We start from the raw sequence: 25,541 nt of genomic DNA on the forward strand, positions 1-25,541 counted from the left end.
CAATAAAATTTTATAAAAAAAAAACTTGGTTCAAGTGGAATTTCCTGAGAAGCCTTCCTTGATCTTCCCCAATCTTCCTCTTTGTTCATAGGTCCTGGGTAGTGCAAAAGGTTAAGAGCTGGGCTATTAATCAAAAGATAGACAATTCAAACCCACCTATAGGCACCTTGAAAGACAGGCCTGGTAATCTGCTTCTGAAAGGTCATGGTCTAGAAAACCCTATGAGCAGTTCTACTGTGCACACATGGGGTCTCCATTAGTGGGAATCAACTTAATGGCAACTAACAACAACCTCTTTGTTTCCACATCATCATATTTATGTTTCCACTATGGCTCTCAACACAATATCACTGTACTATTGATTTGTTGCCTTCACCAAATCGCACAAATTCTTATTCAACTTTGTGTTCTGGGTAATTGGCATACAGTAGGCACTCAATTACAGTAAAACCTGTGGAAATCAAAACTTGTCAGAGAAGGAAAACTCATATTTTCCACTAAAAAAAATGATAGAAAAATGTTCCACCCTGTCAAAGGCAGAAAACTTGAGAGACCTGAGAAAACAACGCAGTCCTGTCGAGTTCCGGCTCTCACAGGTTTCACTGTAATATGTGCTGAATAAACATACAATGCCTAACATTATTTTCAGCTTCTCATTCACATAATCCTCAAAACACTAAGTAGACATCCAAAATGATCAGAAAATATTGAGTGGAAAATGTGAATTTTCCTTCTCTGACAGGTTTCCACCTTACACAGGTTTTGGCTTTCAAAGGTTTTACTATAATTGAGCGCCTACTGTATGCTAATTACCCAGAATACAAGACGAGAGCACTGGAGCATGCTAGTGTGCCCAAGGTAACAGCACAGGAAGTGGGGAGCTGGGATTTACAGGTGGTCTGATTCTAGAGCCTGCGCTCTTACCCATGACACCACACTACCTCTGATGACCCTCCCTCTGAACTCCAAGAACATTTTACTTTAGTTTTGCCTTTAAAAAAAAAACTCACCTTCTATATTGCAAGCTGCATGAGCCTTGCAACAACTGATGGTGCTTTTCCCGTAATGCAATAAATACCTGAGATAATTATTTACTGCATAATGCAATAAAGAGATACGATGCAATAAATAACTGAGCAATTAGTGGTGGGTTTCAGCGTAAGTTTCTAGACAACAGTATTTGAGGAGCTGTTGCCATGAACTGTGTTGGGGATATCTTACATGCATCTTAGTTACATTTCACAATATTCCTACAAGATAGCATGGCTTTCGCCATTTTATACGTGAGAAATGTAGGCTGAGGGTGGTTATGCAACTTGCTCAAGCTTATGAGGCTGTGAAAGGCTGGCTCACCGCCTACTTAAAAGTGTGTGTGCCTAGCTCAGCATACACGAGAAGACAAGAAGCATCACGGTAAACAAGTGATCGCCAGTTCAGATGTAAACTGGTGCTGGAAAGACTCGAGGAGAGACCCAGGTCAGAGAAACTTCACACATTGCCAAAGTTATCTCTGACAACAGAGTTCCCTGTGAGAAGCTGGGAGCAAAGTTGGAAACAATGAACTATCACACACCAGGAAGAACTGAAAGAATGCCTTGAACCATCCTACCTCCTACATGACTGAAACATCTGCACCTATCACTGATAGTAGCAAGTGCCAGGCAAGCAACAGATGTTCAGTATTGCTTGAATAAATGAGCAAACTCATCCTAATTGATAAAATCATTACTAAAAAAACCAAAATCAAACCCACTGCTGTCGAGTCGAGCCTTTTGATTGGTGGTCGTAACTCCTAACCATTGCGCCACCAGGGCTCCAAAATCATTACGCAGGAAAAAATATATATAATGTAGAGAAATCCAGGCACTACACTGTCCATACTTGGTGTTGACAATAGGAAATTTAAAAATATATCTGCTAAACAAATACAGACCAAAGTGTGACAATTGATATCTCAGGGAATGATGAATATATGTAATAGTGGGAAAAAATAGGTAAGGTGCTTACCTGTAGCTATATTCTCTGAAGCTTTCCATTATTATATGTAGTAATCTAATGACTACAATTTTTAAGTCTCCCTTCTTTACCATTCTATCATCAATTTTTTTTTCTTAAGTGCGAAATTCTGGCAGGTTATAAAAAACTAGCAGTCTGTAAACCTCCAGCCACCAGAACATTCTTTTTTGCAGCCTAAAATAAAGAGCATTTGGAAACTACTTTCTACCTGAAAGAAAAAGCTACCAGCAAACAAAAATTTAGTAAGTTAAAAACAACACAACCAATCATTGCATTTATCACCCAAAATGTGCTCAATGATATTACTGTCTTATTTGGGGGCTGTACAGAGGATGGAAAAAGACTTTGTAATAACATGGCTTAGTACACTGAAGTAAAAATTCAATTTTATCCTTCTGCAAGCTTACTTACAAATGACCCAGCATGCCCTTTCAAGGATTTATTGGGAGATAAACAGCACCAGCAGGCCAGGTGAGTGGTAGTCCCTCAGCTACTTTTTAATGTCTTCTATCAAGTTGGCCACAGTTCAGAGGTTCCTAAATCTGAAGAACCCAAATGTTCATCAAAGAAAGGTGTTTTGAGATGGTGGAAAGTGTTTTACTTATGCAGAGTAGATTTACCCAAGGCCAGTCATGTCTCGTTGATACCATCCTGTCTGTTCAGATGGAAGGCAACACAAACTTTCGCAACTTTGAAATCTTGAGGTAGGTACATTTTGTTCAACCCACTCACCTTTTCCAGTCAGGAACTAGCAATGGGATGTTCCCCGTCCTAGTGACCAGTGGTGATTTAAATCCTTCCTAAAGTGTACCTCTTTATTCTAAAGAACGGAGGGCAGCATGATGCAGCCCTAGCACGGACCCTGGAGTAGAAAACATGGACCCAGACACCACCAGTTCCGCTGTTTACCGGATGACCAAGGGTGAGTCCCGGGTCATCCAGCACAAGCTAGTTTGAGACTCCCACCTACCGAGAGTCAAATGGGATTGGCTTGACACTGCTAGTAAGAGTGAGAGCTCCTTCCCTGATGAACAGTGAACAGCTAGCTCTTCCTTGTCCTTAATATATGCCTCTCTGCCCCTTCTATCTCTCGGTCCCAGTTCTGCCCTAGAAGCAGAACATCCTCCAGACAGCAACCTTCAGATACCGTGTGTGAAGACAGGTGTTACACGCCCCCCACAAGTTCCCCTTGGCCGTTCCTTAAATGACTTGATACCCTGACAACATTCCCCACATCAGACCAGCTCTTACTGACACCTGATACAGAACTCCAGATGCATTCACACCTAGTGATTCCCAAACTGGGCTGATCAGCATCACCTGGGGGGCTTTTAGAGCTGCCCTGGTAGCACAGTGGTGAAGCCCTCAGTGCTAACTGAAAGGTCAGCAGTTTGAACCCACCGGCCGCTCCTTGGGAGGAAGACGTGGTAGTCTGCTTTTGTAAAGATTATAGTCTTTCCTGGAAACCCCGTGGGGCAGTTCTGCTCTGTCCTATGAGGTCACTATGAGTCAGAATTTGACAGCAATGGTTTGGGGAGTTTTTTAAAAACAGGATTTCCCATCATCACTGAATCAAAACCTTTAGGGGTGAGTCTTAAGAATCTAGAACTTTTGTAAAATCTCCCCCACCCCCCGGCCCCAGGTGATTCTGCTCATCACCCAGATTTGGGAACGACTCATCGAATCAGCATAATAGGACTCCTTTTCTTGGTCTTAAAAGAGATGTTTGCCGATTTGGAAACAAGGTACAGACTTTTCTCAATTGAGTCTTATTTCAGAGTTTAACTATAGGACAAATCATTGACAAGAGGTGAGGAAGTTTAAAAAGGAACCAATTAAGGCAAATTATAATAAGTGCATATGATGCAGTACAGAGTAAGCTTGTTCTCTGGGGAATCAGGGATACTAGACAGTGGCTACTGGAGAATCGCTGAGTAACCTAGAGCTTTTCCTTATGGAAAGGAAAGGAGGAAATAAGTATTTTAAAGCAGGCTTAGGAGATCTAATAAGGAACCCTGCTGCTAACCGAAAGGCTGGAGGTTTGAACCCACCAGCCCTCCGCAGCAGATGTGAAAGTCTGCTCCCGTAAAGATTTACAGCCTCTGAAACTCTATGGGGGAGCTCTACACTGTCCTATAGGGTCACTATGAGTCAGAATGAACTTGATGGCAGTGGGTTTGGTTTGGGTTTAGGAGATACATTATCAAACAGTATTAAAAATTAATCTTCTTAAATTCCGACTGTATTAAATGTTCCAGTCCCTTTGATTGTTTCAAGGAGCCCTGGTGGCACAGTGGTTAAGCACTTGGCTGCTTACCTTAAGGTTGGTGGTTTGAACCCACCATACACTCTGCAGAAGAAAGATGTGGGAGTCCGCGTCCATAATGATTACAGCCTTGGAAACCCTAGGAGGCAGTTCTACTCTGTCCTACAGAGTGGTTATGAGCCGGAATCAACTTGACAGCAATGGGTTTTGACTGTTTCAGAACTCCAGATTCTTTATTATCTTTGGGCCTACAAATCTGACTGCACTTCTGCAGATATCAGTGATGCTTCTGTACCTTCTTCCTCTACCTGTTCTTCATATATGTTTGCATATACACCTAGTTGTAAATATGATGATCTACACAGCTTATTTTATTAACGATCTATGTGTCCCTGACTACCTCTTAGATGATAATTTTCTCAAGGACAAAGACTGTGGCTTCAACTTTCTTAATAATTACCTTCAGTGAGCATATAAGTATTCTTTATTAGTGAAAATTGTTTGATAATCATAACAATGGTCAGGAACTTGGGAAGGTTACCCAACCTGGCTTAGCTACTTACCAGCAGAGTGGGAAAACGACTTAACCTCCAAAAAGCCTTAATTTCTTCTTTAGTAAAATGAAGATATCACTACCTCAAAGATGTTAAGATTAACATTTAGGGGAAAAAAAAGTAAAATGCTGAGTATAGGGACCGTTACGTAACAAATATGATGGGTTATTTCAGCAGCTCTAGAGTCAAAACTGGGACAGGTAATGGGTTATCATAGAAAACATGAATGAAGACCGATGGAAAACGCTTGAAAGTAACATGCACAGGTATCTGTAACAAGGGAAGTTGGAGGGAAAAAAGGGAAGTGGGGAGGAAAACTGACTTTTCAATATTCATGAAAAAAATCTTGGATATAGGGGATTTCACTTACTAAAAATTCACATACAGTGTGATACAGATGCTTAAAAAAGAGAATGCACTCTCAGGTCCCCATTGACAGTCCAGTCCAGCTGGTGACTGTGCTCATCCTAAGAACACCTTTCAGAGCTATACACAAACAAGGGCTTCCAGAACAGGGCTCATGAACGGTGAAGGGCTGGAAAGCCACACAACAGAAAGACCAGTCTTGGGAACAGAACACGGGCTAGGAAAATGAATGAGGGAGAATAAGGCAACATAAATGGATTATCTTTTAACAATTCAAGTTACACAACAACGGTCTGGATGATAAGCAGAGAGATTTTACAGGAGCGACTACTACACCGGAGTGGGAAGGAGTGGTAGTAAGAGTTGACTTTTAAAGTACTGTCCCCTCCAAAATACTATGATTCTAAATTTAAACATTTAAACTTGGGATTTTGTTCGAAAGACAATACTACTACATAGACACATGCAGGCTATGTGCTGATTTAATGCAGGCACATACAAAACACTGTTTTCACGTGGAATGCTACTCTAGGGAAAATCCCTTTAGGTAAGCAAAGTAATAACTTTTGAGTAAAAGTACTAACAATTTCCAAAGTGTATATTCTAATTCATAAATACATTTCAGGCAAAAAGGAAAAACCACACTTAAAAACCCACCAGCACAAATAAACCAACTTTAATAGATATTATTTTGTATTTATATAGCGCCTTCTTCAAGAACCTTAAATGCTTTACAGACATTATATCTAATTAATCCCCACAACAACCCTGTGAGGTAGGTATTACTCCCATTTTACAAGATAGGGAGACTGAAGCACAGAGAGGTTAAGTGACTTGCCCAAGGTCACACAGTTAAGTTCACTGAAGAGGCAGGACCTGAGTGCCTTAGCCTCCCAGCTCCCAGTTAAATACCTCATGAGAGAATCTTTAATGAAAAGTGTCTTTAAAGAAAGTATCAAGAGTAGTTATGTTATGAAAGTGAGGTCTTTCTACCACCGTCAAGGAAAGAAAAAGCCCTATACTGATGGTTAGAGGCAACAAGACCCATATATTACACACTTCCTTCTTTCCTTTTCCCTAAAGCCTCATGGTTCCTGTCTTAAGTAATCTTCTAAAGGTAAAGTTTCCAAGACTGAAACCATGGGACCTAGAAGTAGAACTTAATTTAGAATATTTACTTTTAGTTAAGATAATTTATAGAAATTTTTATTCCAATATACAAAATATGGGACAGCCATCCCAACAAACATGTACATAGTTACACAGCAATCAGCCACCACTTACAACTTAAATCTGCCCTTCATTTAACCACAGTCAACCAACAGACAACCTCACAATGCTTTCTAGATGGGCCACTGTTCTTACTTATTATACCTGCGTTATTTTTCCCAGCCCTACCCCTATATGCTTTAAAGTACATTGAATCTCTGATAAACTTCAAAACTTCTTACTTAGATTCAGCTGCACTAAGAGTAAATTTAGAACCCTCACCCCCTAAGTCCCTCCCCTGATAAATCATACTATTAAATAAGGTGTAGATCTGAACAAAATGTGGAACCTACCATGGAACTCAACAAAAATGCCATAACTTGCTTTCGTGTGAAACTGAACCTTAGCTTTTATGGCATATGTATATTTTTAAATGCAAAATGTAAAAACAAACACAATGTAGTATTCCAATGCTGTACTCTTATGCAAATGACTTCATCTTTCCTTCTTATATATGCTGTGGCTTAACTGATATAAAAAACTGATTCAGCTTAACTTTACTCATTTTCCCTGTATTGAAAGCCACAGGAATACAGCTCTAAATTCCAAGACAATCTGGCTTAAGCTCTTAAAACAAAATGTATCCTTCCCATCGCTAAGACTTTCCCCACATTCCTGGTTGTGAATCTCCACAATGCGGGCAGACAGGGCAGGCTATGTAGAATTTGTACAAAACAATTCCAGCCTGGGTAAGACTTCAGAAACTGTATCATAAAAAGCAATTTGTTAAAATCCATCATAATTTTCTTCCAGCAAGTCTGCTTCAAGAGCCCAATCAGCTAAGTGACCCTGTTAAAATCTGGTCACTGAACGAATAGGTGAAGTCATTTCCTGAGCTAAAAGATACAGATAATAAATGTTAATAGTAGCAGCAGACAAAAAACATTCTATTTTTTTGTTGTTGTTGTTGCCTGTTTTTCATATTCAACAGCTTTAGTAAAATAACTTTAGAAAATTACAGCAATTTAAAAACGAGAGAGAGACTACTGCCTGAAAGGGTTTGATAAAGAACATTCAAGGCCCAATTGCAATTATTTGGAATATACAGTCAATTATTTTCTGCAAGTTACATTCGCCTACTATCAGACAACTTACTGATGCATGGAAAAGTGTCAACAGCAACTTAATTTGTTTTACATATATTTTACATTACATATATTACTTCTTAAAAACCTCCAACAGGATGAAGTCTTAACAAACACAAATTTCAATTCCTGAATGCGCTTACAGTATTGTTTTTTGTATTCCTGGTCTGCTTCATTAAAATTTAATCTCCAAAGGAGTTTTGTAGCTAGCTACCCTTGGTGCTGGGGTTATAAAGAATGGATTACTTCTTTCCAGGGTAAAGAATGACATTTGAAAATAACATAATTGTTATGACATGAATTTTCCAAGCGTGGCCTCAACTCTAAACAGAATATTTCAGAACTCTAAAGACTGACATTCCACCATTGCACCAGAATTTCTTTTATCATTCTATCATTCTTTTATCATTTATAGGGAATTTTGATAGTTTTTTTTTAAATTTTACTAAAATTAAAGCTGAATAAAATAACTGACTTAGGAACTATAACAAAAGGACAAATATTTAGCCAGAGATATCAGTTCCTCCTGAAAAAGAATATTTATCTCCTCTCATTGAAATTTTTCTTAAGGTATCTTACTGATTTCAAATAGAATTTAAAATTCACCTTAAAGAGAGAAACAAAAGGACATATCAAACTGACAAAAACTAATAAAAATATGCTCAAATTTACTGACAGAATCATGGGCACTTCATACAATACTTAGACTCTACCAGTTTTAAGTAAAATAAATAAGAAAAAAATTATAATTACAAAGCCAGTCTTTCCCCTTGGGGAAACAAAAAGCCTTTTTCGACCAATTGTTCCCTACATATACATATACTGTATATTATTATAAGCTTCTTCAGAGAAGCAAAACATATTTGTCTTCCTGACACTGGATTCTAGTATCTGTTAGTTTATTACATCAGGAAGGCAACTGCAAGTGTTGGGCCCAAAAGTATTTCTGGTTTATGCTTGAAGAAAACCACAGAACAAGCTTTCTATACATACTGAACACAGGCAAGTTGATGCAGTGTATTCAATATTGTCTTCTTACATAATCAATACAACCTGGCACAGATTCCTATTCTTTCTACTGCACCCCAAGGAGTTCAAATAATTACTGGTGCAAGTGACAGAAAGAAAACGCATGCCAATGACTGGAAGGCTGTTTGATGAGAGGAGCTGGTATCTCTGCTTGTACTCACTGGTTGTATGAACTGCACAGACAGCATGATACCTGAGCAAATAAATCAACTACCATGATAGGAAGGGCTTGTTCATCCAGATTCTTTGCTTTATTGTGTGCAAAGTGTGCTGCTGCCCCCTGAGCTTCCTGCATTTCTCTTTTCTTGAAAAATCAGTACTTGATCCTTTCGAAAATAACCAGAGAAGAAATGAGGCAGAAAGTCCTCTCTTCATCACAGTTCCCATTCAGTCCCGAGACTGATAGAAGAGGATGTAACCGGACTCAGAGTTCTTTGAGATATCTGATGTCAACCCGTAGAATTCTTCAATAGCTTGTGCATCTATTTTCTGTGATGCAAAAGGTACACACTATTAGTTTATAAATGAGCTTTCTGAACTACTCGACATGCATTTCTTACCAGTGAAATCTTCAACACTTCTGAATCATGACCTCCATTTTCTCATTTATAAAATAGCTCTGTACAACCAGAGTGGCTTAAATTAAAAATACTGACAATTCCAAATATTGGCAAGAATGTGGGACCACTGGAACTCTCACACATAGCTGGTGGGGATGTAAAATGGTTCGAACACTGTGGAAAAATGTTTGGCAGAATTTTCTAAAGATATACATACAACTACCCTTTGCTCTAGCAATTCTATTCCTAGGAATAGGTTAAAACGTATGAAAACCATTTTGGATTACAAAAATGTCAACTTCATATGATCGAACCTAATATATACCCAAGAGAAATGAGCGCATAAGTCCAGCTAAAGGCACATACAAGGATGACCAAGGCAGTTTTACTCATGATAGTTAATAATGGGCAAAAAGTCAAATTTCTAATCTGGTATATTCATGCAATGTAAAACAATACAGTAATTAAAAAGACCTATGAGTCGGAATCTACTCAACGGCAATGGGTTTATGTTTTAATACTGTTACAGAGAAGATGGTTCTCACAGATTAAAACGCTAAGTGAAAAACGCCAGAAACAAAAGAAGTCCTACTGTATAAGTCCATTTATATTCAAGAATATCCCCCGCAAAAAACCAAACCCACTGCAGTCGAGTCGAGAAGAGGCAAAATTAATCATAATGATAAAAGTCAAAATATCGAGTTCCAGGGACAGAAGGTAAAGAACTTTTTGAGGTACTGACCAGGAGGAGGAACAAGGGAGCCTGATGGGGTATTGCAAATGTACTCAATCTTGATTTGGATGGTGGGTGCAAAAGTGTGAGTGTGTGTGCACATGCATGTGTGGACACGTGTGCACATATAAAAATTCGAGTTGTTAAGTAATGTGTACTTTACTGCAGCATGTTCCAGATGACTTTTTTTTTTAATAATCAAAGTTTTTTTTTAATTGCACTGTCGTTGAAAGCTTTTCCTTGTTTATTCTAAATGGTAATGGTTAGATGACCACTGAAGCACTGAGGTTAGACATCAGGGAGCAAGAAGTAGGAATTAAACTATAACCTGAAGACCCAGACATCTGTCTAATACTCATCACCTGTCATGTACAAATGAGAAGCTGTGAGACATACGTGAAGAGCAAAATATAAACACAACTTTAAAGTGCAATAAGAAAGTAAGAAACCAACTACTTACTTCTACAATGTCGTCATCAAACAACAACCAAAAATCATGACTCTTAACTATTGCAATATAATGGCCTCGATTGGGACCACTAAAACAAAGAGAAATAAAAGTTAATTTTGTACAGTGTTTATTAATATTACTTTTATGCCCCAAATCACATGTTGTATAGAGTAGAAAAAGTGAAAACAGATAAAAATACCCCTTTATCTATTCTTCCCCCCACCCTCTACCAAAAGAAAAAGAAGAGCAAGCTGTGCTGATTTGAACTGGCATTCCATTTTAAAATCAAATAATTAGTACTCTACTATGAAAGATATAGCTAGTATTCGACTTGTAGAAAATCCTTTATTGAATTTTATAGAACTGAATTTTGAATACTCAAAATTCTTTTATTGTCTTTGTAATACTTCTCAAATTTTTTTTTTTGGTAATACTGTTCAAATTTGCTTGTATGAAAGGTTTAAATAATTTTTATAGCTTATTTTATTTATTTATTTTGGTCACAGCTTGAACATGCTCAGTTAAACTACAAAACAACAAATGTACAATTATTTCTAAGCCTCATCCCCTTGGTAATAGGTTTTTTTTTTCTCCCTTAAGGAAAGATCCAATGTGATACTTGAAAAGCCAAAGATATCAAATTAATTCCACAGTTCTGAAATCAAGATTGAACTTCGTAAGCTTCTTTAAAAGTAAATGACATTTGCCCAATGGTTAGTATCTTTAGTGCTATCTATATCTAATTCTTAGCACCACTATTTATAATCACCTCTGCATCTCATTTAAACAAAGGCAGAATACAGAAATCTAGGTATGCATAAAAATAAATTAACGAAGGATTGTTTCCTTTAAAAGAAACGCTTTGCTTTATGAAACGACATGACAGAGTTTATTCATTATAAAGCATATATAATTTTCATTAAATTGTAATTCTGTAAGTATAATTACATTTTGCTTGCAATAATTTTTCAAAAGAAATTATTCTTTAAGGTGAATACTATTCTAAAAGTAGCAACTGCAGACATTAGAATGAGCCACCTCCTATCATGTCTCATGTTCTCAGATCCTTTATCCTGTGGTGACATGAATATCCTAGGTGACAGAATGACACAAGAGTGCTTTATAAACTTTTCACTACAAAGGAAAACACCTCAAAACTTGAAAAAAAAAAACAACTTCTAATGTGTAAATAAGGCTATTTTCTCCATTTCTGTAGGATTCATCTAGAGTCTTGTACTTCACATAAGAAAAGGGAGGAAATAATTAAAAAAAAACATGGAAAGAGGGTGAAAACAAAGAAAAATCACAGAAAGATTGAGAAATGGAGGCTGAGAGGGGAGGAGTGGGTGGGTTGAGGATTGGTAGGTATAAGATGAGAAAAGTCAGGCAGTGTTTTCCTTTGGCACAGTTACTGTGACGAATGGTAGACAAAACCTAATCTCAGAAACTAATAATGAAAAGGACTGAGGCTAACAAACCTGTATCTAAGGAGTTTATTAGGAATTTACATTCTGAATATAAAACATGCTCAATCTGACATACGAATGCCTACTGTGTGCAAATAACTATGTTGGTTGCTATGGGGATTAGAAGAGACCAACAGCTCCCGCTCTGCAGACACTCCAGTACAGCAGGTAACTACACCGGAAATACCGTACAAGGCAAACTCCACTAGAGTCACAGGGGCTGGTAAGTGGAAACCTTCATCTACTGAAAGAGAAGGTTAGTCACATGGTGGAGTTGGTGCCTGAGATGGGCTTTAAAAATAATATTTAAAATTCAGCAAATATTTATTGCAAATCTACCATACGCCAGACACTGGGAATACAAAATGAGTAAGTTGAACTGCCACAGGCACGCTGAGAATGGGATTCCTCAACAGTTGAAGGATGCAGGCAAATGTACACCCTCCATATTCTCCTATGAGACAGGCCTACAAATAAATTTGATAAATAAAAGGAAAAAAAGATTAACAAATATTGTTACTGTAATCTCTTGTTCATAAGTTATTTCCTGTCTTAAGTTCTCATTCTTACAAGGGAGACAGACATATAAACTGATAAATACAGTATAATACAAAGCAGTAAGTCACAACTAGCAATACACATCTAGAATTTACACGAATACAGAGAAACAGCGCCTTGGAGATGAAGCTCCATAGAAGAGCATCAAGGAGGACTTCCAGAGAGATTTAAAAAGATACAAGAAAGGACAGGAAGAAGGCCTAAGACAACTAGAGCGAGCTAAAGGAAAAGGAAGAAATTGAGGTGGGGGTGGAATCTGGAAGAACCGCTGTGAAGACCTCACCCTGGAATGAATTCCCACTCAAGTCAGATAGCATGATCTGTGAGGAAAGTCAATAAACATCTCTGCACAGTTTCATGCAGCAGTGCTGACAGCTGACAAGACAGAGGCAGACAGTGGGCAAGAGAACCTGACCATGCTTGTGAGAACCCGCTTTAAATAACTGACACTGTGTACAGTGGTGGGAGAATCAAGTGAGGAAGGGAGCCGGAGTGGGGAGGAGGCCGCGGTGGTGCTCTGAGTCAGGATCTCAGAGCTCAAGATCTGGGGAGTAGAGCAATTCCAAAAGATCTAGCAAAAGCTAAGGAGATTAAAACTGTCATCCGATTTGAAGAGGCTAAAGAATGGTAAAGTTAAGTGTTAGAACGTACACTATTATCATCACATTATTATGACTAGAACAGTAGCAGCAGCTAAGTGATTTATATTTCCCTTTTAATCCTAACATTCCGACGAGGTAGTCAGTATTATTCAGTTTACAGGAGAGAAAACTGAGGTTTAGGAAGTTATGTATGCGGTCACACTGCCAATTAATGGTAGAAGTGGACATGAAACCCAGGTTTGTCTCTGAAACCTCAGGTCTGAATCACTGCACCAAGGCTCCTTACATTATCTGATATTGTTTGACTCCTTTCAGATGTCATCACCCTTCCCTCAGAATGCTCCAAAATATGGAAGAGAAAGGTTCCTGCTGAGAATAAGAGATGAGGAGACAGCGCTGGCACAGGTAGTGGAGGTTTAGGGCTGTGTGACACAAATGTCATTTTCTTCCAGTCTTCATTACATACTCTGAGCAGAAAGTCAGGAGGAATAAAGATAGAACACTCTTTCAGTTGGATAAAATATGCCGTTGGTACAAGTTTCCCAAAACCAGGGGAAAAAGGATGAGTGCCCTGTTTTACAATTATAAAGGAAATTCTGAGCAAATGATGAAGACTGTCTGTTCCAAGTCTGCGTTTTGATTAGCCTTTGCAGATGGAATGCTCTTGTAGTTTGGGAATTCTTCTGAGATTATACTGTATAAATTAACATGCACGTGCACATTCACAGGGAAGACACATGCACCGTGTCGGAAAGGGGGTGAGAGTAAGAGACCACACTAAACTGGCCGACAGAAGACGATAAACACACCGATGGGTGAAAAATCAGAAACCTGATCTTTGAAGATTATTTCCAAAGCTTTTCATAACCATTAATGTGAAGAATGTATTCAATTAACCTCAGAGATAATTAATTTTGCAAAATAAATTTGGGCGGCATCATTTTTACCAACCATGTAAGGAAAAGAAAGAAACGAAAAACTAATAAATCTCAAAGTTCTAGGATTTCAGTTATAGCACTCTTAAAAATCAAATCACGGCAATAATGTAATATTTAATATACAAAAGTTTTGAGAAAATGATAAAATGTATTATGTCTGAAAAATCCAATGTGAAATAAATTTATCTTGATACGAAAGCACTGAATGATAACTTCTAAGAACACTACATTCAAATCAGTCATTAACATACTGAATGTACATTGCTTTACTAATCTAGAAATTTCACTACAAGTCCCCAAAGTTGCAATTACCTTCCACAGTGAACCACAACAGCAACCAGGTCATACATTCTGTCAGGATTGGTTGCATCTCCTGAAGTGTTAAATAGACGAAGTTCTAACGGAAAAACTACCCGGTAAGAAAGTTTCGTGTATCGATGAAGCTGATCCATATATTTAAATCTCTTCAGATGCAGAGCTAGAATCATGGGCAGTTTTTTAACTTTCATCCTATTAAAAATAAACATGAAAACAAAATTTCACAAGACATCCACTACGTCCTTAAGAGAATCATCCAACTTTAGAATATTCAATTAACATATAGTTAATGGTCAATTTCAATAGTCTAACACAGCCCAGTTTTGCATATTACTACCAATTATTTTTATGTGGGCAAAGCTGGAGGATCAAGTAACATTCTGAAGGTCTTCAGTACCCCCACTCCATGACACCCATCATCACCAAGCTATATAATCTGACTGAGCACTCTACATGGCTCCAAAACAGATGGAATAGCATCAGCCCTCTGTCAAGAAACATCTCTGAAATACAAATCCCTTATGATACAACTGAAAAAACCTAAGTGGTGAGTCATCATCAGTCAAGTGAAAGAAGTATAACTGAGTACTAAGGACATTAAAAGTATCCCTTGTGGCACAGTGGTTAAAGCCCTTGGCTGCTAACCCAAAGGCTGGTGGTTCAAACCCAACAGCCGCTCTGCAGAAGAAAGATGTGGCAGTCCGCTTCCATAAAGCTTACAGTCTAGGAAACCCTATGGAGCAGTTCTACTCTGTCCTATAGGGTTTCTGTAAGTCAGAATCGACTCGATGGCTGTGTGTGATGGATGCGAGTGGAGATAGAAACCCTTTCGTTTTATTAATCTGTATGATGCAGTAACAGATTAGGAGACTGAAATGAGAAGCACATGAAAGACCATTCCACTAAAGGTGTTCGCCAGAGATAAGAAATAGCTCCAAATTAAGAATAATGACTACATGTATCCTAGAAAGGAAATAAACAATCTGGAAATTTCAGAGTTTACGTTTTTAACTGTGAAAGAGGCTATCATTCTCGTTCCAAATAATCTGTATTATGTCCTTAAGCACAGCTTCTCCCTGAGATTGCCTTTGCACTCTTACTTCACCTAACAACAGTCTATACTTCTTTTAAAGGTTCAGCTCACCTAACTCTGGCACAAATGACGGCTCTCTTCAAAGCTCCAACAGCGACTTTACAGATTCCCTTAATATCTGCATTGCTTATCACACTGTAAAATCTTTACGTGACTTTGATCTTTCTCTTCTTCTAAGCTCTGAATTCTTGGCAGGTAGAAACCATTTCCTTAATCTAACATGCCTGGCACATGACAGATACTTGACGGATGCTGCAAAATTTAATTCTATGTAGGTTAAGGGAAGCAAAACATTTTCATAACTAAAAAAGAAAGAAATTTACTAAGCCACTGCCTCTAATGAAGTGAAGAAAACAAAATAACCTTATAACATCATATGAAATCTGCATTCTATAGATCTTGAATGCGGTGGGCAGCTTGTTATTCCTAAAATATTTATTATTCAACTCACCTGGACTTTTAAAAACATTAGAAAAAATAAATCTAAACAAGTCATTCCTATAAAGCAATCTAGCAATATAAATTAAGAGCCTTTATAACCTTTGGTAGGGGTCCCTGGGTGGCGCAAATAGTTAAGCACTTGGCTATTGTGATGGTTTCTCTCAATAACAAAAAATCAGTAAAAATAGGGAAGATATGAACAACCTAACTGCTAATCTAATTGACCTTTATGAAACACTCTATCCCCAAACCTCAGAATACACATTCTTTTCAAGTACAATTGGAACTGGGCAATAAAAGAAGTTTCAATAAATTTCAAAAGGTTTAAATCATACAGAGTATGTTCTCTGACCAAAATAAACAGCAAAATATATCTAGAAAATTCCCCAAAATATGGAAACTAAGTAAGATACTTCCAAATAACTCATGGGACAAAGAGAAAAATCACAAGGAAAATTAGAATATATTTTGAAATGGATGATAACTAAAATACAATGTTAAAAGTTGTGGAAACACAGCTAAAGCAGCACTTAGAGGGAAATTTATAGCTTTAAATACTTAGATTAGAAGAGAAAAAAAGGTTTAAAATCACCTTAAGAAGTTAGAAAACAGAACTAATGAAAGTCAAAGCAAGCAGGAGGAAGAAAACAGAAAAGAGCAGAAATCTATAAAATAGAAAACAGAAACAATAAAGGTTCACAGCAATTAAAACTAGAGGGTCTTCTCACACAATTTCTGGGCATGCGTGTGGCTTCCTCAATTCCCCTGTATGCACAGTGCTTTCAAAAATATTAATTTCTAAAAAGAAACTCTCTTCTCCATCTCTCTTTCCAGTCTTTAGGTACTTACTGAATGCCTTACTGCACTCTTCAGTGCCAGCCACCTACAGGCAGTTACAGCCTTAGGTCAGTTCTCACTGCCCTTCAGCCCTACACGGTGCTCTGAGACAGGTCAAACCAAGATGAGTGCCTTGCTTCAGCCCTTCAGGCAGTTCCCAGACAGGTAAAAAGATGCACACACAATAATTTGCAAATGAAGTCAGCTCTGACCAAGGCCAACTCTGGGAGAGCACAAGGCACAGGTTAAGTAAAAAACCAAAGCTTTTTTACTGTTTATATGTCACCTTTTTCTTGATTCAGTGTTTCACTTAAAGTTGCTCTCTTTCACTAGTTTCCAAAGTTCTGACAAAGCTGCTTCTGCCAGTTTCTGTTTTTTTTCTTTAAGGGGAGGGGGGTGTTTTTGTGAGAGGATGGTAGCATGCAAGCTGCTTATATCAGCATTTTCCCTGAACCCCTCCCCCAAATTCATTTTCAGGCCAGCGTAAACCCAGTACCAAAACCTGATAAAAGTTACTACCAAAAAATTACAGACCAATATCCCTCATGAACATAGACAGAGAAATCATCAACAAAACATTAGCAAACTGAATCCAGCAATGTATATGACCTACTTGGTCGTGATATAACAGTTACAGGAAATGACTTTTGGGAATTGTTAAAAATCAGTTTCTTTCTAAAAACCAGTAACTGTAAAGATGCCTTTATATTCCTAAAATAACAAAGTAATCATGAACCTTTAAGGGGATTCAAAAAAATCAGTATTACATTATTTATCAAAGAAATTCCATTTCTCCTCCTAAAGAAAAATCCCTACTCTCACCTAAAGTTTCCAGAACTTCTCTGAACATCTCTGCAGAACATACATGCTGACCAACAATGTGATTTTTACAAACAAATAAAAAGTACTTCATCATTAGAGCAGAACTGAGCAAATTACAGGTATTATTTTCCCAGCAAAAATTTACTACCCACACTACATACAAGGTTCCAAACTCAAATGACTACAGGAGCCAATATAATAAAAAGTGGTGGGAATTATGGTGAATTAGGGAGCATGTCCTCCCTGGTTTTGGTCGTGTTCCCTGAAAATGGACCCAGTGACAAGATGTGCATGTGATTTATTAAAGTAGTGCTCACCAGATGGGAAGTAGGGGAAGCAAGAAATGGAAGGGGAAGAAGCCAAGAAAGGGTCTAATCTCAGGGAAAATCTCATAGAGGGTAGCTTCAGCCTACTCCCACAAAGAAAACAAACCCTGGAGTATACATTTCACCTCAGTTTTCTCCCAACAACAAGGTAGATGGGCTTTTATATCCTTTTCCCCAGCTGCCAGTCATTGTTCAAAGACTTTGGAGAGGGGGAGAAATTCCCAGAAATGTTCTTCTCTAGTAGCTCAAGGGAGTCCTCCAAAGAGAGCTAGGTATTAGAAGTGAAAGCCCTCCAAAAGACTGGGGAGTGATACTGTCTGCACCACCCCCTAACTAGAATGCCAACTACTGAATTGCAGGCAATTGACGCCATGACGGAATGCAAGCCCAGGATCCCAGTGCTGTCTGATTTTCTAATTTTTTTCAAGAATATCCAAAAATAATTTTTAAGTAAAATTTCCCATTTTATAAACCATGTAAGCCAAGCAAATAGATCTACAGACTGAATTTGGCCCAGAGAACACTAGTTTGCAGGTTCTGCCCCAGATGAATTTTATATCCCTACCACAAGGACATAAGAACTTATAAACATCTGTGATTGTTAAAGTTGTGTGTCAACTTGGCTGGGCCGTGATTCTGGCAGTTATGATGCAGTTTGGCAATCATATAATAATGTGGTCATCTCCATGATAAGATCTGATATAATGTGATCACGTCCATGATAGGATCTGCTGTGAGTAGCCAATCAGGTGAAAAGCAGCTTCTTTGGGGGTGTGGCCTGCATCCAATTATAGATGAACTTTCTGGCAAGGTCCATGATCTTTTGCTTGCCCTGGATGCTGCAGCTGGCTCCTGTTTGTCTGATTTCCAGTTCTTGGGACTTGAGCTAGCAGCTTGTCTGCCAATCTTAGGATTCATCAGCCTCTGCAGTCTGGATCTTGGGTTTGCCAGCTCCTGCGGCTATGTGAGTCGGGAAAAGCCTCCAGCTTGACCCATGGATTAGGACTTAATAGCCTCTACAACCACATGAGCCATTTCCTTGATATAAATCTCTCTCTCTATATATATATACACATATGTGTATATATGTACATAGGCATTTCACTGGTTTTGCTTCTCTAGAGAACCCAGTCTAAGACACATCCTGTTAGTAGAAAAGTCTTGACCACACAGAAAAGCTTAATAATTGTACAGATATGTAATTCCACAGGCTAAATTCTGTACCCTTATAAACTGTAACATAAATAAGAATTAACTCTGGCAAACTTAACTGGGGGTGAAAGGGGAATATAATTCTGTGACTAGATGTAAGAAAAACACTAAGGTGACTAACCAGGATGTAAGCAATTGGAGGAAATTAAGACAAGATAACATAACCCAATATCCAGCAATGTGATGAGAGTCTGTCACTGATGTGGATGAGGTCCATGGAATACCCCAACGAGTGGATGGAACACACTATTACACAATACCTAGAGATCCAGGCAGACATGAAGTCAGTCAGCATCAACTTGTCAACAGACAGTAAGGACCCAGCCAACAAGAAGTACAGGTCAGATTCAGGAGGACCCTAATGGGGGTGTGTGCAAGGAGGGTGGCTGAAGATGTTCACTAGGACAAGACAAATCCCTATTGCTGAGAAGATTCTGACATATTACAGGAGTGACCATGACCAGGACATGGGTACAGGGGAATAAGAACAAAAGGTAAGCACTTAATCTCAGGAATAGAAAGAACCCAAATTGCTGAATCTAGGGTATATACCCTGAGATGGACATGTGGCCATAACAACTTGATGCGGAGTCACCTGGGCATTGCATTGGTGCTTCTCCAATGCCTTATGAAGACAGGGTTGGTCCCAGACGTGGGCTAAACCTGCATATGGAGTAAATGGAGAGTAAACCATTGCTGTGGAGTCAATTCCAACTCATAGTGACCCTGTAGTACAGAGTAGAACTGCCACATAGGGTTTCCAAGGCTGAAATCTTTATGGAAGCAGACTGCCACATCTTTCTCCCATGGAGCGACTGGTGGGTTCAAACCACTGACCTTTTGGTTAGCAGTCGAGCGCTTAACCACTGTACCACCAGGGCTCCTTAAATGGAGAGTAGAGGGAGGAGAGCTGTGGCTCAGCACCCAGCCCACTGTCACTCATCCTCAGATCCCACACTAAGTGAGAGGAGTGACAGAGATTTTGCTCCCCAACCCCACTGCCCAGAAGAAAGGAGACCACCACCTGAAACAAAGCTATAAATCCTTTCTTTTTCTAATTCCCCAGGAACATCACTCTACCTTTACCCATATACTCTTTATCCTCCCACTGGATAAAAGTATATGAATTGTTCCGTCCACATTTCCCAAACTGAAATTCTTCCTAAGCTGTAATACAGTTTATAGGTGCACTATATAAAAGCAGTTTACATGCAAATAAATTCTGGAAAAAGCTGGGTGAAAAAAGTTATTTTCTATTCTCTGAGTTTTTTCATAGTCTACAATATAAAAGATGATTATCTAAGAGGACATTTTATTATGTAGCAAATTTATTTTATCATGGGATATCTTTTTTATTTTTATTGTGGCACATTATTAACATTTCTAGAAATTGGTCTTCAGTGTTCCCAGATTAAAATCTTTTTAAGTAAAACTGGTTTTTGTTTCTTCAGTAAGAACTATGATCTGTTCAAGGAGATGTGGTGGCAAAATGGTTAAGCATTTGGCTACTAGCTGAAAGGCTGCTGGTTCAAACACACCCAGCAGCTCCATGGGAGAAAGACCTGGTGATCTGCTCCTGTAAAGATTACAGCCTAGGAAACCCTATGGAGCAGTTCTACTCTTGTCACATGAGGTCGCGAGGAGTTGGAATTGACTCGATGGCACCTAACAACAACAACATGATCTAGATATTCAACACAGGCTTATTCTGTTATTCTAAGACTTGAACTATAGACTTTTAGAGCTGGTAAGAAACTTGGAGGTCAATAATCCAAGTGAGGTCCAAAAAGATTAAATAACTTGCTCAAGATCACACTGTAAGTTATCAGAAGGATTGACACTCGATCCCAGTGGGAAATATAGTTTCTGTATAATTGTTTTCCATGAACTTACACATCATTCTACAGAAATAGTCTAACAAAGTGTCCAAAACTATGTGGCATGTGTGTGTACATACACGCAAAAATGTTTGTCAAAGCATTGTTTATAAAAGCAAAAAAATGGGAACATCTAAATGTCTAAAAGAGAATTGGCAGGTTACTATATGTCGATACAAAAGAATAACACCACACAGCATCTCTTAAGAATGATGTAAAAGTATATCGTCAATGACATGGTTGCAATTTATTGAGAGAAAAAAGTTACAAAACTGTATATAAAGTTTGATTCCATTTGTGGAATTATGTGTGTACATACATATGCATTTAAATCTAAGACATATACAAAAATGTTAACAATGCTTTTGTGACTGTTGTTGTTACTGTTGAGTCAATTCTGACTCATGGTGACCCCATGTCTGCAGAGTAGAACTGCTCCATAAGGTTTCAAGGCTGCGACCGTTTGGAAGCAGATCGCCAGGCTGTGTCCCCGAGGTGCCTCTGGGTGGGTCTGAACCACCAACCTTCTGGAGTCTAGCACTTAACTGTTTGTACCACCCAGGGACACCTGCTTTTGAAAATAGTGATTCTTAATTTATTAATACTTATCTGTGTTTTCTAATTTCTTTACAAAAAACACATATTCCTCATATAATTTAATAAAAGATCTAACATTAAATAGAATTTTGTAGACAATCCCCAGTAACTCATATATGATTATTTGTGTAACTGTTATTCTATGTGATGATCAGCTCATGTTTTCGTTCACAGATGGGTCAATAAAGTTTGTGAGTTGCTTTCCTCTTAGCTACTTTGACTCCTTCTTCCTTAACCAAGAGTCTTAGGTGCTTTCCACAAAAGTTTCAGGATTAATTTCATAATCCGCCCCCAAGCAGATTAGACTTATCTGAGCTGTTCCCCTCACCTGCACTAATGGAAGGAAATAGTGAATAATCTGTTTTGATTACTTGTATCCATTACCAAAAAACCTCCCTTCCTAGTAGATACGCCTGTATCCAAAACAAAACAAAAACACAATCATTTAAAAATCTGAGCTCTTCCCCTCCCCTTTATGAAGAATTCAGTTCAGAAACCATTAGATGGGGTCCAGTAAGGTAGGAATCTGTGTGGGTGGGGTAGGAGGGGCAAGAGGAGGGCATCTGTGTGAGAGTGCATGTGTGTATGTGTTATAGGGGAGCAGGCTGGGAGAGTGCAATTGGTTACATACAGGAGCAATGACTCAAAAAGTAAATAGTAAATACAGTGACGATAATGGGATCCAATTTTTACTGTCAGAGAAGGAAGCCACAAATATGAAATGGGAGAAAACTAGAATGAACTCTATGGTACAGGCTGAAATTGGATATATCACCATAAATTCATGGTTTCTGGATGGATGGATGATGGATGGATGGACAGACAGATGGAGAGGAAGGGAGAAAGAGAGGGAGGAGAAATAAATGCAGATGTATATATGTATGTATACATACACACATACAGACACATACATACATCCTCTAGCTCTGTTCACTAAGGGGACTTGACAACAGCAACATCCCAATAGCAATGAACACCTACACCCAGATCCTGTTATGAAGATCATTAAACTCAAGAAAAGACCAAGGAACTGTTCCAGATTGAGAAGACTAACGGGACGTGAATTCTAAACGTAACATATGATTCTGGACTGGATCTTTTTTCTACAAAGAACACTACTGGACAACTGGTAACACTTAAATATAGTCTGAGGATTAAATAATAGTAATGTGTTAATGTAAATGTCCGGATTTTGATGGATATGGTTACACAGGAAATTTCCTGGTTTATAGGGAATACATACTAAAATGTCTGGGACCACGGGCAACATATCAGTGACTTACTTCCAAACGACTTCGAGAAAAAAAAAACACGTTTTGTTCTGTTTGTGATTTTTTTGAAATAAGATATGTAATAATAGTAATAACGATGATGGTTTCCATTCCTTGACAACAAAATTCAGTCCTCATAATAACACACAGAGAGAAGGTACGAAATCCTACGTAGGAACAGCAGAAGCCAGAGTGAGGGTGAGGGGAGCACTTACTCCTCTCACTCATTCTTGAAAAGAAAAGAAGTTTACATAATCAGGAAAGTTGCAAAGACAAACATTTTAACTGTATTGGTTTATGATTAAATGTCACTACATGTGGAAAATTACCTGAGGGTCCAGAGTCTTCGTAATAAAAGCTTCAAGCGGAACATCATTTACCTCATAACTATTTAATGAGTCTTAACTGTGATAAAAGTAAGAATTCTTACTTAATATAAATTTTCATAAATCACTTTCAGCTAGAAAAGCCCCTCTACAACATCTACTGCCAAACAGTCACTAAAAAATTCAAGAATCACCAAATTACCGTTTGTGTGCTTCCTGTTTGCTGCGACACTCTTCACAGTAGTATTTGTACTCACTGCACAGAGTTTCTGTGTTGCTAAAACCCCTGTGTAAATGTCAAAATAAATTTATTTTGTATATGCCACGAAAAATCATGTATTCATTTAAAAATATTCTAAACTGAAGACAATCATTAAATTTCAAAAATAAGTAATTCTATAAATACCTTAAGCAGTGAGTAATTGATGTGTTTTGTTCCACGTCAACAGAAAGGTCTAAAAAATCTTCATCTTTGCTGCTTATCTGTAAAAATAAGGAATTATCTTTGATTTCTTCAAATATTAGTAAGCCACTATTCCAGCTGATAGGTCTACCATTCTCAGACTCTCACTGCGTCTCGTGCTGACCTATACCATAGCGCCTGCACTAGAACCGTCCCATTACTCATTGGTCGGTCTTCACTAGCCTATGAGCATCTTGATATCAGAGATTATGTCTTAATCATCTTCTACCACCTTCTACCTATTTTCTACCTAGTATAACGAGTACTCAAATATTTGTGTACCACTGGACGAAGAAATATATATTCACTCTTTGAGAAATCCTGGATTTCATCCCTCCGGATTAGTTAGATAAATTACATTGACACTAATGATCATTTACTGAATCTGCATGATGATGGCTTAGATTTTGAGGAAATAGTCTCAGTTTATACCCTTAATTTTTGACAGTTTGTCTGCAAATGTATACTGCAGGCCACAGGATGACCTAGTGAAGAATGGGTGAAATGATCAGTATCCATGCTTTACAAATCGAATCAATAAATATTTGCGTACCAGAAACAAGAAGGCCTGGTATCACTTTCTCCTTTAAAAACTTTCAATCCCCACCCTCTACCATCGCCGGTGTGCAAAATAAACTTCAATGGCCTTAGCACAGCAACCCAAAGGCCTTCACATAGGTTCCCCAAACCTACCTTTCCAATCTCATCTATTACTGCATTTCTCAAAATGCTAATAAGCAAATTCAACTACCTTTTGTTTCACTGAAGAAGACTGTATTATACACATTCTGACATCTTCTAATACAAACCAAAGTCCACAATGAACATCAAGGAAACTGCCAAATTCTGACTACCCCTACATTTCAAGTTGACATACTGCTCTAATAATAAATAGGGCAACATATTTCCTAAGGCCTAGAATTCAGTTATGACAAAATTTTAACATTTAACTAACTACAAAACTAAACAACTTGCATTAAAATAATAATTGGAGTTGATTAAACTGAAAAAAGATGAGTATTGAGCCCAATTCCTATAGCACACATTGCCCAGTCCAGCCATTACTGCAATTAACTGATGGTTGGGGCATCCTTACTCTAACCTGGAAACATCTTCCCAGTCTGCTGTTATGTACTTAAGTACTCAGTTATACTTCTTTCACTTGACCTGATAAAGGCTCATCACTAAGAATTTATTCAGAAAAGTGAATTTTATTTATTTACGGGTACTGTGTCCTTTATTAACTGAAATGACACTATTGACAGTGATCATCTGCCAAATGATCAACACATAATCAACAGCCAATAGACTGCTCCTTGGGGTGGGGTTATGGCTTCTATTTAAAGAGCATATCGTTTTATTCATGGTTGAACCCCTCCTCCCCCCCCAAAAAAATCACTATTTGCTTAAAAGAAAAGGAAAAAAAAAAGCCTGCTCCTTATTAGTCTCTGTCAGCGTATGTATATTCAAGTGGACTGTGTTATGGAATAGAATTGAGAATCCCGACATAAATTCATCTACCTATGAGCAGCTGATATTTGATAAAGGCCCAAAGTCCGTTAACTGGGGAAGACAGTCTCTTTAACAAATAGTGCTGGCAGACCTGGATATCCATCTGCAAAAAACTGAAACAAGACCCATACCTCATACCATGCACAAAAACTAACTCAAAATGGATCAAAGACTTAAATATAAAATCAAAAACGATAAAGATCATGGAAGAAAAAATAGGGACAACGCTAGGAGCCCTAATACATGGCATAAACACAATACGAACCATAAGTAACAACGCACAAGCACCAGAAGAGAGACTAGAGAACCGGGAGCACCTAGAAATCAAACACTTATGCTCATCAAAAGACTTCACCAAAAGAGTCAAAACACAACCTACAGACTGGGAAAAAATTTTTGGCTAGGACAAATCCAATCAGCATCTAATCACAAAAATCTACAATACTGCAAAACCTCAAAAACAAAAAGACAAATAACCCAATTAAAAAATGGGCAAAAGATATGAACAGGCACTTCACCGAAGAAGATATTCAGGCGGCTAACAGACACATGA

At 38.1% G+C, this 25,541-nt stretch overlaps 1 protein-coding gene across 2 annotated transcripts in view; it reads right to left on the reverse strand.

Moving 5' to 3' along the window:
* Nucleotides 1-7,385: 7,385 nt before the first annotated feature.
* USP12 (ubiquitin specific peptidase 12) overlaps nt 7,386-25,541 on the reverse strand; it is a 92,057-nt gene continuing 73,901 nt past the window's right edge. The window contains exons 5-10 of one of the 2 annotated variants that reach the window (XM_023740931.1): nt 23,420-23,496; nt 23,216-23,299; nt 14,206-14,403; nt 13,242-13,422; nt 10,339-10,417; nt 7,386-9,074 (exon numbers count right to left, since the gene is read on the reverse strand). In XM_023740931.1, the coding sequence (XP_023596699.1) occupies nt 10,382-10,417; nt 13,242-13,422; nt 14,206-14,403; nt 23,216-23,299; nt 23,420-23,496 (576 nt within the window). In that variant the 3' untranslated portion in view covers nt 7,386-9,074; nt 10,339-10,381. The remainder of the gene's footprint in view (nt 9,075-10,338; nt 10,418-13,241; nt 13,423-14,205; nt 14,404-23,215; nt 23,300-23,419; nt 23,497-25,541) is intronic. The other variant, XM_004386572.2, reaches the window with a different exon arrangement.

The sequence above is a fragment of the Trichechus manatus genome, unplaced genomic scaffold (assembly GCF_000243295.1).
Source record: "Trichechus manatus latirostris isolate Lorelei unplaced genomic scaffold, TriManLat1.0 scaffold00168, whole genome shotgun sequence".
NCBI lineage: Eukaryota > Metazoa > Chordata > Mammalia > Sirenia > Trichechidae > Trichechus > Trichechus manatus.